The sequence below is a fragment of the Glycine soja genome, chromosome 15 (assembly GCF_004193775.1).
Source record: "Glycine soja cultivar W05 chromosome 15, ASM419377v2, whole genome shotgun sequence".
Classification (NCBI taxonomy): domain Eukaryota; kingdom Viridiplantae; phylum Streptophyta; class Magnoliopsida; order Fabales; family Fabaceae; genus Glycine; species Glycine soja.
In genome coordinates this window covers 6,635,774-6,651,312 of record NC_041016.1, presented here as the reverse complement: position 1 = coordinate 6,651,312, position 15,539 = coordinate 6,635,774, and the positions used below count along the sequence as shown (strand labels likewise).

General features: G+C 30.3%; 2 protein-coding genes and 1 pseudogene across 8 annotated transcripts; 1 reads left to right on the top strand and 2 right to left on the bottom strand.

The window, feature by feature from the left end:
* Positions 1 to 438: 438 nt before the first annotated feature.
* LOC114388108 (transcription factor bHLH149-like) lies at positions 439 to 1,642 on the bottom strand. The gene is made up of 2 exons (XM_028348440.1): positions 1,616 to 1,642; positions 439 to 1,009 (listed from the first exon to the last, which is right to left on the bottom strand). Exons 1-2 carry the CDS (start codon positions 1,640 to 1,642, stop codon positions 539 to 541), a joined length of 498 nt encoding a protein of 165 aa, XP_028204241.1. The 3' UTR covers positions 439 to 538.
* An 18-nt stretch (positions 1,643 to 1,660) lies between these two features.
* LOC114388107 lies at positions 1,661 to 4,169 on the bottom strand (annotated as a pseudogene).
* Positions 4,170 to 4,599: 430 nt separating this feature from the next.
* On the top strand, positions 4,600 to 8,772 carry LOC114385691 (transmembrane protein 230-like). 7 transcript variants are annotated; one of them, XM_028345721.1, is made up of 6 exons: positions 4,606 to 4,757; positions 4,852 to 4,969; positions 5,157 to 5,267; positions 6,934 to 6,988; positions 7,096 to 7,389; positions 8,341 to 8,772. In XM_028345721.1, the coding sequence occupies exons 5-6, from the start codon at positions 7,119 to 7,121 to the stop codon at positions 8,418 to 8,420; spliced, it is 351 nt and encodes a 116-aa protein (XP_028201522.1). In that variant the 5' UTR covers positions 4,606 to 4,757; positions 4,852 to 4,969; positions 5,157 to 5,267; positions 6,934 to 6,988; positions 7,096 to 7,118; the 3' UTR covers positions 8,421 to 8,772. The 7 variants fall into 7 exon arrangements, with proteins under 7 accessions (XP_028201524.1, XP_028201522.1, XP_028201521.1 ...); XM_028345720.1 differs by having other exon boundaries at positions 4,606 to 4,969; XM_028345718.1 differs by lacking the exon at positions 5,157 to 5,267 and having other exon boundaries at positions 4,607 to 4,757; positions 4,869 to 4,969.
* The last annotated feature ends 6,767 nt before the right edge of the window (positions 8,773 to 15,539 follow it).

Below are 15,539 nucleotides of genomic sequence, written 5' to 3'. Positions count from 1 at the left end.
GGTCCCCCGGTAATTTAATTCGCACTCCCCTGTTTTGTAAAATCCTGCAATGTTGGTCACGGACGCCTTAATTGGACGTTGACTGTTAAGCTCAGACATTGATTGTCACGTGTCAACGTCTGAGAGGCTTTTGAAAATTTTTATTCTTCTGTGGTAAAAAAAAATTACGCTAACCCAATCCCCCATAACCCTAATCCCTAACCTTAAATGAAAACCTTAAAACAAATGTCAATTAATTTGTAGAAGAAGAAGAAGAAATCCTGATCAAATCTCAGACTCAGAGACCATGGATCTCAGTACTGCAATATATCCGCAGAAGTCATAATAGGGTGGTTCAGATACCCCATATTCAACGGGTTGAAGAAGCTATTATTATTATTATTATTAATTGGCTCAACGAAGGTGCTCGATGTTGTTGCTGCTCCAAAACCCGCCACAATAGTGGCATTCAACACGTCAACGATCTCATTCAGAGACTCTAACCTGTGACTAAGCTCACCCACCTGAGCCCTAAGCACCGAGTTCTCAACCTCAACACTCAGGTACTGTTGCATGGTGATGTTGATGCTTGTGAGTATTTGTTGGTTCTCTTTTCTGAGTTGAGCCACTTGGGAAACAAGAGCTTCGGGAACGACACCTTCCGGCAACTAGGGATTAACTTTCTGAGAACGTGCGCTTTCTTCTGCACCGCCGGTAACCTTCTCCGAATCTCCGGTGTGGTCTTCTTCATACATTTGTTGGCGGAGTAGTTCTTGACCTTCTTGTGGTGCCTCTGCTTCTGCTTCCTCCACCGACCGAATGAATTTGCAAGAATGGCGCGGCTCCAGCGAGTTCGGCCTTTGGTAGTGGCGGCGAGGACGCGGTCTGCGGTGGCGCGGACTTGGAGGGCGGAGGTAGGATTGTTGTTGCGGCGGAGCGCGTGGAGGAGGTTGGAAGAGTATAAGCGGTGTTCGGTATGGGAAGTCCAAGGAGTGAGAGTTAAGGAGTTTTGGTGTGTGATTTTCCGGCGCTTGTTGTAGCAAAGTAAGGGAATGGAGGTTTGAGTGCAAAGACAAAAACATCATTATTGGAATGGCAAATTTTTTACCACAAATGGATAAAAAAAATTCAAGGTGCCTCTTAGACGTTGACACATGACAGTCAACATCTGAGCTTAACGGTCAACGTCCAATTGAGAGGTTCGGGACCAACATTGCAGGATTTTACTAAATAAAGGGATCCAATTTGTAAATTAAATTACTAGAGGACCAAATACGAAATTGAACCTAAAGTGGGAGACCAAAAGTATAATTTTACTAATTTATTATATATTTATTAATTTTTTTATGTATAATAACAATAATGAAACAAGAACTTGAGACTTCATTTATTTAAAATTATGATAGTAGGTCATTTTTACCTATTAGAAACAATTTAAGTCCCTATAATTTTAAAATTTTACTTTTGGTTCTTCTGATAGTCTATGTTAAAGAGACAACTTCACACTACTCAAGACACAATTACAAGCAATCAACACATGATTTTGTAATTATTTAAAGCACTAGCAGGCAACAACATACAAAGACTCTAATCATATTGTTAGAGAAAGCATATAAAAGGAACATCATATACCTACTGTCACATTTAAATGTTCTTTCTCCATAGCTTACGGAAGGTTAAATTACAAGTTGAACCTGGATAGGCAGAATCACTTATACTTGGTTTTGCAAAGTACACATCAGGTGTTGGAGGCATAGTAAAGCTTATCACTATATGCAGAATTTTGGTTATGTTGGTCGAAAATTAGTATTCGCCTATAATTGACGATAAAGTATTAGGGACACACAAAATAGGCAACTAACAACTCAAATGTCACGTAATTTGTTTGACCTAGTTGAGGAGGAAACGAGGAATGATCTTCTTAAGTGTCTTAAGGATGGTCCGCACACATCCTTTGACGGCAACATATAGAGGGAACTCCACCAATGCAAATATGCAGACAGCAAGAATGTTGCACTATATGTCAAACTTGAAGTCCATTTGTTCTTCTCTAACTTGATTTTGATCAGAATTGTTGAACCGAATGCTAGAATTCTTGTGGTCAAGGAGAAGAACAGCAAGGCAAAACCAGCTGGGGGAGAGATTTCCGAAAATCCCACATCTCACAAGGTGACGTGAGGATTGAAAGGAGCATAACCACTGAAGCCAATGAACTTACAAGAGCCACAACATACATGACTGTGAACACTATGAATATAGGGTTATCAAGAAATATAGGGAAGCCATTGTCATTTGCGCCTCCAGGGATAGTGTATGCTGCGGCAAAGACAACAGTGGCAACAAGAACAGCTACAGCAGAGCATGACTGAGAAGTCTCTTTTATCCATTGACGAGCATCCTTGAACAGAGGTTCATGCTTTTCCATAAAAAGCTGCTTTGCGGTTTTGTTGCTATTGTTCTTGTGAATGGTGTAATGATAAGGTAGTCTTTATTCTATTCGCTGTTTATGAGTCAGTGCACACAAAAAAAAGATTAGATAGTTCACATTGAAGTTGAGAAACAATATGAAAATACTTACATCGAACCAATGCAACTCCTCTTGCAGTTGCACAGCATAACCAGGTTGGGATCCCCCATGAAATTCTGCAGTGTAGTGAAGGACAGTGTTACCTTCCCTGTCTATTGTTCAAGGGAGACTGTTCTCTATATTCCTTTTCTTTCTGGCGATGTTTGACAGCCAAGTTCAATATGTTCTGTTCGTCTTCACTAACATGCTCAATTGAATGAGGATGAAAACTAGTTATTGATTCAACAATCTCTGTAATTGCATTGCAAGCAACCATAAGCAATGGGGTATATGTAGGATTGCCTGCATCTTGTTCTATGGGGGCGTTCATGTGATCTCACCACGGAAATTGTTCTATGCCTTGCTGTAGTTGTATTTTTCCATGAATCATCTGTTTCTGCTAGCAAGTCTACAAGTTGCTTTGCTAAATTATGCATTTCCTTTTTCCTCCAAGGTTTATTAATCTCTATCCATCCTGAGCATGAACAAAGCATACAAGATTACAAGTAACTTGTGAGAAGTAAAAAAAAAATTATGATAAAACAATAGAAATACTTTTTGTTTCAAGAAATGTATCATGAACTCACACTTTTGGCTAGAACACTCCACGTGGTATACCACATCCATGAAAAAGCTGCAATTTTATTGGCAAGAGAATCAAAGGAGTTAATCTTCACAATATAAATATAAAGGGTGAAAAATATTTCAATTAATTCTATTCTTAATTATTCATTTTAGTTATTATACGATTAAAAGTCCGCTCTTCTCATGCTTTTGTCTCTTACTTAATACACTTGCAATGTGTTGTGTGTGTAACTTGACAGTGGATTAAACTCATAGTTAAAAGAACCAATTCATAAAGACGTGCATATTTATACTGGTCTACATTTAATTACTCCATATAAGTTTATGGTTAAACATATCGGTACACATTAATATTTTTTAAAATCCTTTTTAATAAAAGAAAGTTAATAAAAGGGCTAATGTGCGAGTCTATCAATGTAATAAAGGGTTAAAATATAAGTTTAACCACTTATTTATATTTAAAGTTTGAGTTTGGTCTCTTAGGTTTAAAATTTTTCATTTTAATTTCTTATTTCCTTTTTACACCAAATTAATTTTTTTTAGTTTATCTCACTAATTTGATAATCTGTGACAAACTATAAAAAATGTAATATTAACCAAAATTTACATAATTAATGTCAAAATCTGACAACAGACTAATTTAGTGTAACAAAAACAAAAAATCTAAGACTTTAAAAACTTAAAGAATCAAGACCGAAAGGATTTAATATCTTTTTAGTTGATAAATTTTTTTTTAAAACAACGCTTCTTTGCCATCCATTAAAATCCCTCATTTACTCTTTCTTTTATTAAAAGTCCCTCCATACGTTTACTACATTAATTATACTTTTTATATATTAATCTTTTTTCTTAAAATTCTTGCGTTTTTGAATTAATGATTTTACCCAAAACTGTGTTATTTATGTTTTAGACTATCAAGACATACCCGAAAGAATCCTTTGAGTTAGAGATGGTACATTTCTACCGTTCCACCTTCCAAATCATTTCTTCTCATGTCATCTTCCCTTTGATGGTAGTATATATAATCTTCCCTTCTCATGTCATCTTGGTCTAATTTTTAATTATATATGTTGATTGTTTATCTAAACCGTTGACTAATAATGTGTCAATATTTTGATGGGTGAAAATTAACATTTGATAATTAAAATTAAAATTAAAAATTAAAAATTAAAATTGAAGATTAAATAAAAAATATGATTTTTCTAAGTTATCCAATGGATATAGGTCAGTTGACAATACACTACCATAGAATTTGAAAATGAAAAAAAAAAGTTTAATTGTGATTAAATTTTGACCAAAAATTAATCAGATAATCAATTTAAAGGATCAAACTTATAAGAATATAATAAAAAAAAATCTAAGGTTCTTATTACTGTAGTACCAAATAAAAAAAAATTAAGATCTGAAGACCAAAATTTGTAGAGAAAAAAAAAATATAGAAAATCAAAATCACAGATGAAGAATAGAAGAAACAAAATTGCAATTTACCTTAATTCTTTTTAGTCAATGGTGATATACTTTTCCCAATTTCATTAGACTTGGACCAGCCCAAACACCCATCCATTGCACGTATCACCATAAACCCACCATCGGACACAAGAGCACAATTCAAGGCCAGCGAAAACAGGTTCCGATTCTCTTCTCGCGATTTTGCAATGATCTGCACAATTTTTAATTTTTTGAGACAGTTTCTCTAAAAAAATTGATTTTTTATGTATGAGGTTGCAAATTGCTGCAGTACTTGTTCCCTGAAACCCAAACCAGTATCCACAATAAACTATAGAGTTCCTTCGCTCACACAATATTCGCCCTTTTCAATTTGAAATTGAGGGGAAGACGGTAATTCACCCTTCGTATTCATTAGCTATGTTTATCCATATGTTCTGTTTTGAGCTGCTTGTTGATGATTGTAGAAGTTAGTAATGGTAATTTCACCCTTATTCATCTGTGTTGTGGGGAAATTTTAATTCTCTTATTTTTCTTATTTGAGCTCAATTTTCATTGAAATCATGTATTCATGTCACAGTTTTAAATATGGATTTTCTCATAAATAAGGGTTGGTGTCAAGTAAATATGGTTTACCGCACAATAGCTGCAAAGGCTCTTTTACACGTGGCTATGCATTACGGAAGAGTGGGTTTGTGTTGAATTGCTCTTTTTCTTCTTTTATGTTAACTGTCTCTGCTCTCTGGTACTTAAGTACTTTAGTGCGATGATAGGTGTGAATTAAATCATTAATGGCAATGGGAGAAAACAACTGGCATGCCTAATGAGTAGAATTGTTTGTTGACTAAGCATTTGTTCTTAGTCTTCCTATATGATAATTTTAGACTGATTGGACATATGAAACTGTGTCAGTTTGTTTATTAGACAGTTCCAGTTATGCGTGCTGCACCTGTTTTGACTCGTGCAGGTATTTGGAATAATTTTTTGAGTACTTTCCTAATTGCTAATTTTCTGATCGAGAAAACTTTGATTTGTTCTTAATTTTTCCAAACTGTTTATGACTCTTTTAGATTGGACCTGAGATAGGAAATGTTTTCTTAAACAACTAGACTAGGAAATAGGAAATGGATTCATAATTGGACCTGAGAGATTCTATCCCAAGACTAAAACAACTGGACCTTAATTTCTCAAATTATTGGAAATTAGTCCCTATATCTTTAGATATAAACTCTAATTCCCAGTTTAAAATTACCATGTAAATTAATATGATAATCCTAAATATCATCCCCTCATACTGCAGTACTTAATATGATAATTCTAATAAGCTTAATTACTATTCTTCAAATCTTTGGAAAAAACATTTCTTCACTTTAGAACCTGTTGTCATAGTTCATTATTTCTATTTGTTTTCTGTAATTTGTGAACAGATGTTATCACTTAGAACTTGTGAAATTTTTTCTTAATGAATATAGGTTTTCTTAAACTAAATGTCCAAGATTTTTCAAAATTGGGTGAGAATCTTTCTGCTGATCTTACATGGAAATAGTTCCATTAGATATTCTAGAAATAATGAAGATGATACCCAACCTATCTGAGTTTTAAATCAAAATTCTCTTCAGTTCCATTTATTCTGCCCGGTAACTACGAAAAAATTCTAGTGCCAATAAAATCAACTTAATTTTAGTCAATAATAGCAAAAAGGGTATTCATGTTTTAAATTTTATCACCCTAGTGTTAGTTAACAGAACCTGCCAAGATCTTTAACAGTTTTTCCCTAGTACAATTACAACATGGCATATCACCGAATAAAGATTTGAAAGCAGATCTATTACATTTACATATGACTGTATTTAATATTGTTCCAACATTAGAATTGGATATATGATGCATTTATTTTATTCATTGTGATGCTCCATTCGTCTGATTCTGAATTTTGGCTTTTCTAGAGGGAAAAGTACAGATATATAACCATCGATTAAAAAGTCAATGAAAATGTGAGCAGATACATGCATATATGTAACAAACCATGAAATCGTTAAAATTTACTCTGTTGATTAGCAACTGCTATTACTCTGCATTTTTTTTTCTCCCGTGCATCCCTCACTTTAGAGGATCCAAATTCTCTGTTTATTTATACTGCTTTTTCACCATCATCACTATCACAATAGGCCTGTGCAGACTGCAGAGTCTCTAAACTGACTCCTAAGTCCCTTATGCTCACATAATTGAATTATGGCTCTAAATTAGAGTTTGTGTAATAACTTTTAAATGTTGAAAACTTGAAATTGTGCATATTATTGTATCTCTATTGTTTATGAATTTGTTAGTTTAGTGATGGATTTTTTTTTCTTATGCAGCACAACCTTCCCTTGACTAGAAGAACCTCAATCTTCAACAATCTGCCAATTAATTGTAAGTCTTTTCATCCCTTGTAGTGTTAAAGTTTTGGTTTTGTTCTTTCTCTGCACCTGTCAGATCTAAATCTAATGTGGTCCATTTTTTTGGGTTAAAAAACTTAGGAGTAAATAACTCAGGAATAAATATGGCTACTAGACGTGTTCGTTACTCCCCTCTTGCCACGGATGAGGATGATTATATTGGTGATAGGAATAGACCTTTTGACCCACGATTTGATTATACACCGAAAGCCTTGGATAAAGTTCCCTGGAAATCAATTGCTCTGGCACTGTTCCTGTTATTCCTTGGTACAGGACTTTTGTTCCTTTCATACTTTATCTTCACTGGTCATATGGGGGGAGAAAAGTCTCAAGCATATGGCCTTTTAGCCCTAGGGTTCCTTAGCTTTCTCCCAGGTATGTTGATTTTCTAAATGTCATATGCATTATATATGTTAAGTACTCTAGTTTAATACAAAAACAAAGGAAATTAATTGTTTTTGACAACTCTGAGACTGTTGATATCCTTTTGGACGAATTTGTTGATAGTTATGGATTATGAACTACAAAAATGTTTTTCACTCCAACTTACCTTTTAGTTTTACACCGAGAAACACAGAAAGCATGTCGATTTTGTCAATATTCAAGTGAATTTGGTCAAATTGGGAATAATGAATGCACTTCATGATTAGCAGAAAAATAATTCCTATATCATAAACTAGATAAACTATGCATCATTAAAAAAATGTTCCAACCTTTACAATGAATCATTAAAAAATGTTCCAAAGTAATCGAATACACCAATACTCACCAAGAACATAAATAATTGTTCCATAGAAAAGTTGCGACTTCACAATGTAAGTTGCATACTATGTTTGAACTAGAATTGCAAATAATATGAGGCTTACAATTATGGATCCATATCACCTGCCCTCATTGTCTATCCCACCACTTAAAATATGCTACCTAGACATTAACGTGTCATTAATACTATAGTCTATAGTAACACAATTTCAATTGCTAACACTTTAATGTTCACTTTATTGGTGGGAGTAAAACTAGAGATGGGCATGGAATGGGGATATGTGATCTCCATCCCTATAATTATGTTTAGAATTATGAATTAATGATTCTTTCCATCTTATTTATATGTGGAATGATGTTGCTTGCGTTGATTTTTTTTTGCCGGTTTTATGTGTTCTATATCTTTAAATGTCTAATAACTATTTTTTTTCATAGATGCTTCTTCAATAATAGAGAATAATTTAGTTTGTATCTACCATGACTATGCAGATATTATCATATCTGTCATGTGGATCTTTTGCTGGATAAACTTGCAACCTAATTTTTATTGATTTTTGGATACAGGTTTTTATGAGACTCGAATTGCATATTATGCATGGAGGGGTGCTAAAGGATACCGCTTTTCTGCCATCCCTGATTATTAGAGTGTGACGGTAAATGAGAAATAGAGCTATCTATACCGTGAAAACATAGTAATGATCAAATTCGGTTGCAACTTGTATGCTTCAATGGCAAAGATGGAACAAAATGGTAGAAAAGTGTAATCGTACTTGATACTTAAGTAGTTAATTAGGTAACAAAATTTAGAAAAATGATGCATTAAAGTTTGAGGTTAGAAAAATAAGCTTAAATTGTATCGTGAAATTGTTTCTTTTAGGCAATATTATTGCCTTTGTGCCTGTTTTGTTCCCTTAAACTCGTGATTGACGTTTGGTTGTGACAAGGTTTGCTAAGGATAGTCTTTTAGAATGACCCTCGCACAATTTTATTGAACTAGTTTAAAATATGTTATTATTTAATACATGATAGAAGTGTAGAAATTATATAACTATATAGATTGCACTTCTGCACGGAGATCCTTCTCACGTGCAGCTGAATTATAGTCTCTTGGAATAATTACAAACTATAGGTAGCCCCATTGATATTATCAACAACAACAAAAAAACCCCCATGGAATACTTCAATAATTAACTAATAATATTGGTTATCAACCTATCATGGGTGAGTTTTTTAAAAACCTCTAGCTTTTCAATTTGCGGTTTCATCTATCGTATTATAACAATCACTTTCAATCGTGCATTTTTCATAACTACCCAGGGCTTAGATAAATGAAGAACGTGTGGTAAGATCATTTTGCTCGGGGATAAGGTCAGATGAAAGCATTAAGATAATAGTTCTTATGATCACTGTGATTTAAATTTGCGAGGTGGGCCTACACAGTGCACAATAATATTGCTTTTTTTTTTTTTACAAGTTGATAGGAGTAGTCTTAGGCTTGATTTTCTTAAATAAGATCTTGGGTTTGAATTTTATAGATGAAAAAAATATGATTGAAATAAGAGATTTTATTAAAAGTGATTAGTGAGGTCTCTAGATAAAGATTAATCATTAATAAAATTAATGAATATTCTGTATTAATATCACGGTGATAAAAAAATATTTTTTTTTTGTATTGATGCTTTTTATTGTGATTAATAACAGAAATTAAAGTAATAGTAGAGGAGGAATTCAGAAAGGTAACAAGGCCTTCATTTTCAAAGTTTAAGAGAAGAAGGATCAACAAAAGTCAACTGGTTGCATTTTTACTTGTATAGTCTGTTAATCTTTTTCTAGGACAGTATAATATGATTATTGAACAAATGGAATAAACAAATTTACCCTTATATCGTCTTAATGATCATTACAACCATCCATACAGACAAATAAGCTTATCTTTCCATAAAATATAAAAATCAAATTTATTTTACAAGTGTCTTTAACTAAGACATGATAACATAGCCTTGTAATGTAACATCAGAAGAAACAATTTTGATTTTATCCACTACACACAGGAGATAGCGGAAAGTCACTTGACTATCGAATTTATAAGTCTCACGTGTTATGTGCTATGTTTTTCTCCCCTCCAACTATAGGATTCGGATTTGAAACAATTCCCATGAATTAAAAATGAGAATTTCAACATTTTTTATATATAAAAAACAGTTTAATAAAATGAGTAGTCATTTAAATAATAAAACATTAATCCTTTTTATTCCTATGTTCTTTTAGTAAATTGGAGTAAAAATGGGGGAGAAAAAACTAAAGAAAGAAAAGAGAAAAAAAAAGGGAAGTGTAACCCATTTTCCTTAAGAACTTTTTCAATAGATTAGTAGCATTGTAGCAACCCTAGCGAGGCGCTATTGAATTAAAGGCGTTCTAATTAAAAAACTAAATGATAGGAAAATATATAGTAAAGCATGTACATTTTATTTTAGTTCTAATTCAATGAGTTACTTCTTTTTAGACATTATTGTTTAATTTTTTTATTCATTAAAAGAGATTTATGTGTCATATTGGGGTTGATTAAAATTAAACTTTGATTACTTCTATAAGTAACAATTACTTATGATTAAAAAAATATTTTTTTGTCATTTAAAGATCATTTAAAAAGATTACTTAAAATTATATCATTAGAATAAAATATGTATGAATTACTTTTGTGAGGAACAACTAACAGGAGATTTAGAACTCAAATTATCTTGCTTAAATTATATTTATTAGAGATGCTCTAAAGTTTTCATATTTATAATCTTGAGAGTCTTCTGCCAAAAAAAGATCTTTGAGAGTCTATTCAGTTTTTTTTTTTGTTAGGGACCAAATAAGGTCTTATAATTTTTTTAGAGATGGAAATGGGTGTTTACTCATTTTAAAAATAAAAGGACTAATCAACTTAATAATTAACCAAAATCACACACAATCTAAAAATTAAGATATGATGTGTTTCTTTCGTTAACGCGGATATGGCATCGACTTTTTCCCCTTGGAAGAGAAAATTATCAATGACTTTTAAACGCTCCTTCATAAACTAAGGCACAATAATTTGATTTTAAAAAAAAAGTGACAGAGATTTATTCTTCCTTAATTAATATCTGCATTCTGTATTGCGTGGGATACTTTTCTTTTGAATTTTTTAATACACTTTTTTTCTCTTCCAAATTAATATCTGCATTCTGCAATCTCCAGTTGCTTCTAATTTAATCTTACATCTATAAATTTAACCCCACCAAATTATCAGAAGCCTAAATAGACCGAGGCTGAAAGTGATATAGGCTGAAAGCACTTCTCTCAGAACTATTCTACATTTATAATCACAAACTCGGCTTCTCTTTTTTTTATTTTTATTTACTCCTAACGAATAATCATAGCAACATTCAAATAATAGACCAGCATAATTCTTCTCTCAATCATTCATTTTACCAAACCATATAGATGCAAGCCACGCGTTCCCTTAAGGAGCTTTTTCTGTTTCTCTCTCTGCATAACGTGGGAAAATTCTTTCAAACTTTTAGCCTTTCCCTTTATATATATATATAGAGAGAGAGAGAGAGAATAAAGAGAAGTTATTAACACATTCTCTAATATACTTTTAATCGCAAAGTTTTAACTCATTTTGTATTTAATAATTATTTATAATTTTAAAAGTTTTAACTAATAAAAAATATATATATTAAAAAAAATATAATAATAACAACAAAATCTTATCTTATTAGATGTAATTGTGAGAGACGGAGACAAAATTTTTATATGGGGTAAAAAAAACACAGGTGCCCATAAAAAAGCAGCAAAATATATATATATATATATATATATATATATATATATATATATATATATATATATATATATATAAAATAGGAAAATCCTTCTAAAAAAAATAGCATCCCTTATCTCTCCCGGATGAAGATGAAACTTATAAAGTATAATGCTAACAACAATGCTAATGATTTTCTTATTATCAAAATATACATCCATAAAAAATTAATACATTCCAAATTTTATATATGTTCTATGAATTTTATCTTGTTTATTAATATGTTAATTTCAAATTGATGAGCTTTTTCAGGATCACATATCAAAGTATTAATATTTAGAACTAGGTGATTGCTTTTTGGTTGACACTCTGGATTGTTATTCTTCAACTATACTTTGAACATTACAACATTGTGATTTGTGAATAGCTTTAGTGTCGATTGGGGAAACAACACAAAGAGAGGAGATGCCCACATGAAAGACGGTTGTAAGCATAACAAAGAAGTTATAAGTTCAAGATGGCACAAAAGAAAATTTTCTAATTTTGAAATGACATATTTTAATAATAAGTTATAAACAAGTAGAGTGCTAAAATTTGAGAGCCCAAATAAATAAGTAAAGTGCTGAAATTTGGAACCCAAATAAACAAGTAGATTGATAAAATTTTAAGGCAGCCAAATCATAGGCTCTCCACTCGGGTGCTTCTTGACATCGATAGATTATACGATGTCTTTTAACACGGTTAAAAAAATAATGTTTAGAAATATTGTTTAACAATTAAAACAGTTATCACTAGCAATCTTCGTATCGAATATAATATTCTTATATTTTAAGATTCATCCAAAATTAGGGCAAACTATATTCCCTTGAATTCAGCTGCATCCACTGTATCCCAAATGTCATCCTCACGGTTACCCAAAGACAATTCCAATTTCCAGTATCCTGAAACAAAATATAATAGTGATGATAAGCAATATAAAATAATAATAATAATAATCACGAGATAGAGACAAGAAGGAGGCAGGAATATTGCATTAATGTTTATTATTGAGCCCTCGGTACTTCCATCCTATCAGGCTTAGCTTCAATATTGTTTCTTTTATTTATATGAAAGCTTCAATATTATTATTTGTTACGTAAAGTGTATTTTATAAGCAATCTCATTTTTCATTTGTCTCGCATCGCATTAAATGTTTTTTTAGGGAAAAAAATCTTAGTCCAATTTTTTTTTTAATGTCCAAAATTCATTCTTACCCATCGTTAAACCTGATTGGTTGATTTTGAATTTTATATATTTTGGTTAATTTCAAACACCTATCTCATTGGTTACTTTTGTCATTTATTACAATTCCTATTTCCTATTCTCATCATCAATTGAACTAGATCATGTGAAATTTAAAGTTGCGGTTAGAAGAGAAAGGCTGTCATTAGAACTTATAAGAGTTTATTTATCAATATTATATTTAAATTTATCTCAAACAAAAATAATTGCATAAATATTAAGAAGAGCTTTGATAATTGTCAAAAATATTTAATTGAGATATGTGAATTTAGATAATTATTCCATCTTTTCTCTTATTTAAGACTTTATTCATGTCTTTTTTATGTTAATTTGTGAATTTGTAGTTTTTCTCTTTAACTTATTATTTTGCTAGGTTGCATGTGTGGATTATTTTTGTAGGAATTTGAAGTGACTTGGAGTAAAGTTTGTCAAAGCTTGAAGTGGAAAATTGTAGCAAATTGTACTCAAGCTATGAAATGTGGGCTTGAATTGAAGTTCCTTTTTGAAGAAAATGCAAAGAAATTGTAGATGAGAAATCAATTTCAACCAAACAACTTTTGGCTTAAGTTAAAACAAGAAAGAAATGTAGAATTGCAAAGTTGCAGAATCATCTACTTAAACCTAAAAAATTTTGCTTAAGCAATTTTTCATTAGAGTTCAGATTTTTAGAGATTGTATAAATAGATTTCATGTCCATTTGGAAAAACATGTGTTTTATCTTGTAAAAAACACTCCTTTGGGAGAAAAAGGACTCTCCTTGCTACACATAGGAATGAGTAGCTAGATTTTGCCATTGCTTGGGATTAAATTATAACTTAACCTTATAGTCTCATGTGTTTCATTTGAACTATGCTTATATATTTATCTTGTTCTTCAATATTAATGTTTTGCTTCTATTATTAATGCTTGTTATGGTTTGTTATTGAGAAATACTTTCATAGCTTGATTTTAGGATGTGACTATGATTGAGAATACTCTCTTTATCTTGATTTGCGGTAGAACACTCATTAACTCTTGGAACTGGGAATATGATGAAGGTTATTGGTTAACTTTGGGTCATTAAACTTAAAACAAGTTCATTTGTCAAATGTGTAAGGAATTAACATTTAATGGAGAAACTTATATTTTTTCACTTCAGAAATTAGTGATTAAAATACCTTTTTTGAACAATGACTAATATTAATATTGAATCTCAAGTTGGATACGATGCTTTAGAGTAAAGGGAGTTTAATTTGGTGAAAATCTAACCTTGACAAGCTTTATTATTTGTATTTCATTTGCTTTTAACATGTTCTTATCCAAAACCCCCCAAAAACATTTTGAAAATTTTGGTGTTGTTTAACATGTTCTTTATCTTTGAATGCTAAAAGACTAATATTATTTTATTTATTAGTTTAGATGGTAAAAACTTATGATATTTATTAAGTATTATATAAATTTTTGTGGGGAGGATAACTCTTACTTATCAAATATAATTCGATGACTTGATAAGTTTGTCAATGAGTCAACAAACTTTCAAAAATAACTTATAGTGATATATTTCATAAATTATTTTTATTTTATCCCATTAAACTTTTCTTTTATTTGAATCTAAAATCTTATGCAAATTATTTAAATTTTAGTGTCACTAGATCAACCTTAATAGATTTTATCATATTTAACTTTTCAACATAACTTATAAAAATAATTGACAATTTATATGAAAATAGTTTATTTCATATCCTCTTTAATTATAAAAAGAAAACCTATACATAGACAAGACTCTATGTAGAATTTAGATATTTTTTATTCAAACAATCTCTTGAATTCAAGCCTTATATAAAAAAAAAGATTGTTAGAGAAAACTTTGCTAAAAAAGGTCAATTAAATTCTCTAAGAATAATTAAATATAAAAAATGTTGATAAACACTCCATCCCAATAATATGATAATGAAAAAAAATGTACTAAAGTTTGTTAAATGTAAAAAGATGCATATGCCCCAAATAAAAAAAAAACAAAATCATGTTGTTGAAAGGTAGGACATGATTTTGTTATTATGAGTTCAATTTTAATACATCAGTTGTGTAAATATTTGTATATTATTAATTAAAAATTATTCTTGAATATTAATTTTAAAATGATTATTAAAAATTTAATATTTTTAACATATTTTAATCCATATTTAGATAATAGTTAAAAAATTACATTTCCTTTTATATTAATTGAATTTTTATTATTGAAAAATGAAAGAAAATAAAGAATTGAAATAAAGACTTTACTATTATAAAAATATTGCATTGACTATGATCTATGTTTTTTTTCCTTTCATTTTAACTGTGTTCTCAAAGAATATTTTAAAATTTCAATTCAATTTAAAAAATATAAAATAAACAATTAAATTCTAAGAAGATATGCATAATTATTTAATACAAAATGAAAATAGATATAAAAAGAATAATGTTTTGAATTTATACAATTTATAAATAAACAATTTTAAAATAAATTCTGAATTTAAAAGAAGAAGATAATTATTAAAAATATTATAATATTTTTTTACTTCATTATAATATTGTTTATAAATTCCATAAATATAATTTTAAAAAATACTTTTAATTATTTTTTCTTTATATATAACAAAAGGATTTTTCAAGTTATTGCCATTTATTTTTTGAATTTTCATTTGTCTAAGTAATTAAAAACTTTGAACAACAT

Excerpts from the sequence above, each read along its gene's own strand:
- LOC114385691 (XM_028345723.1), top strand. The coding sequence starts at position 7,119 with ATGGCTACTAGACGTGTTCGTTACTCCCCTCTTGCCACGGATGAGGAT. Across the intron at positions 7,390-8,340 it reads GTTCCTTAGCTTTCTCCCAG|GTTTTTATGAGACTCGAATT; the intron begins GTATGTTGATTT and ends TTTTGGATACAG.
- LOC114388108 (XM_028348440.1), bottom strand. The coding sequence starts at position 1,642 with ATGGAGAAAGAACATTTAAATGTGACA. Across the intron at positions 1,010-1,615 it reads AAGAACATTTAAATGTGACA|CGCCGGAAAATCACACACCA; the intron begins GTAGGTATATGA and ends TGCTACAACAAG.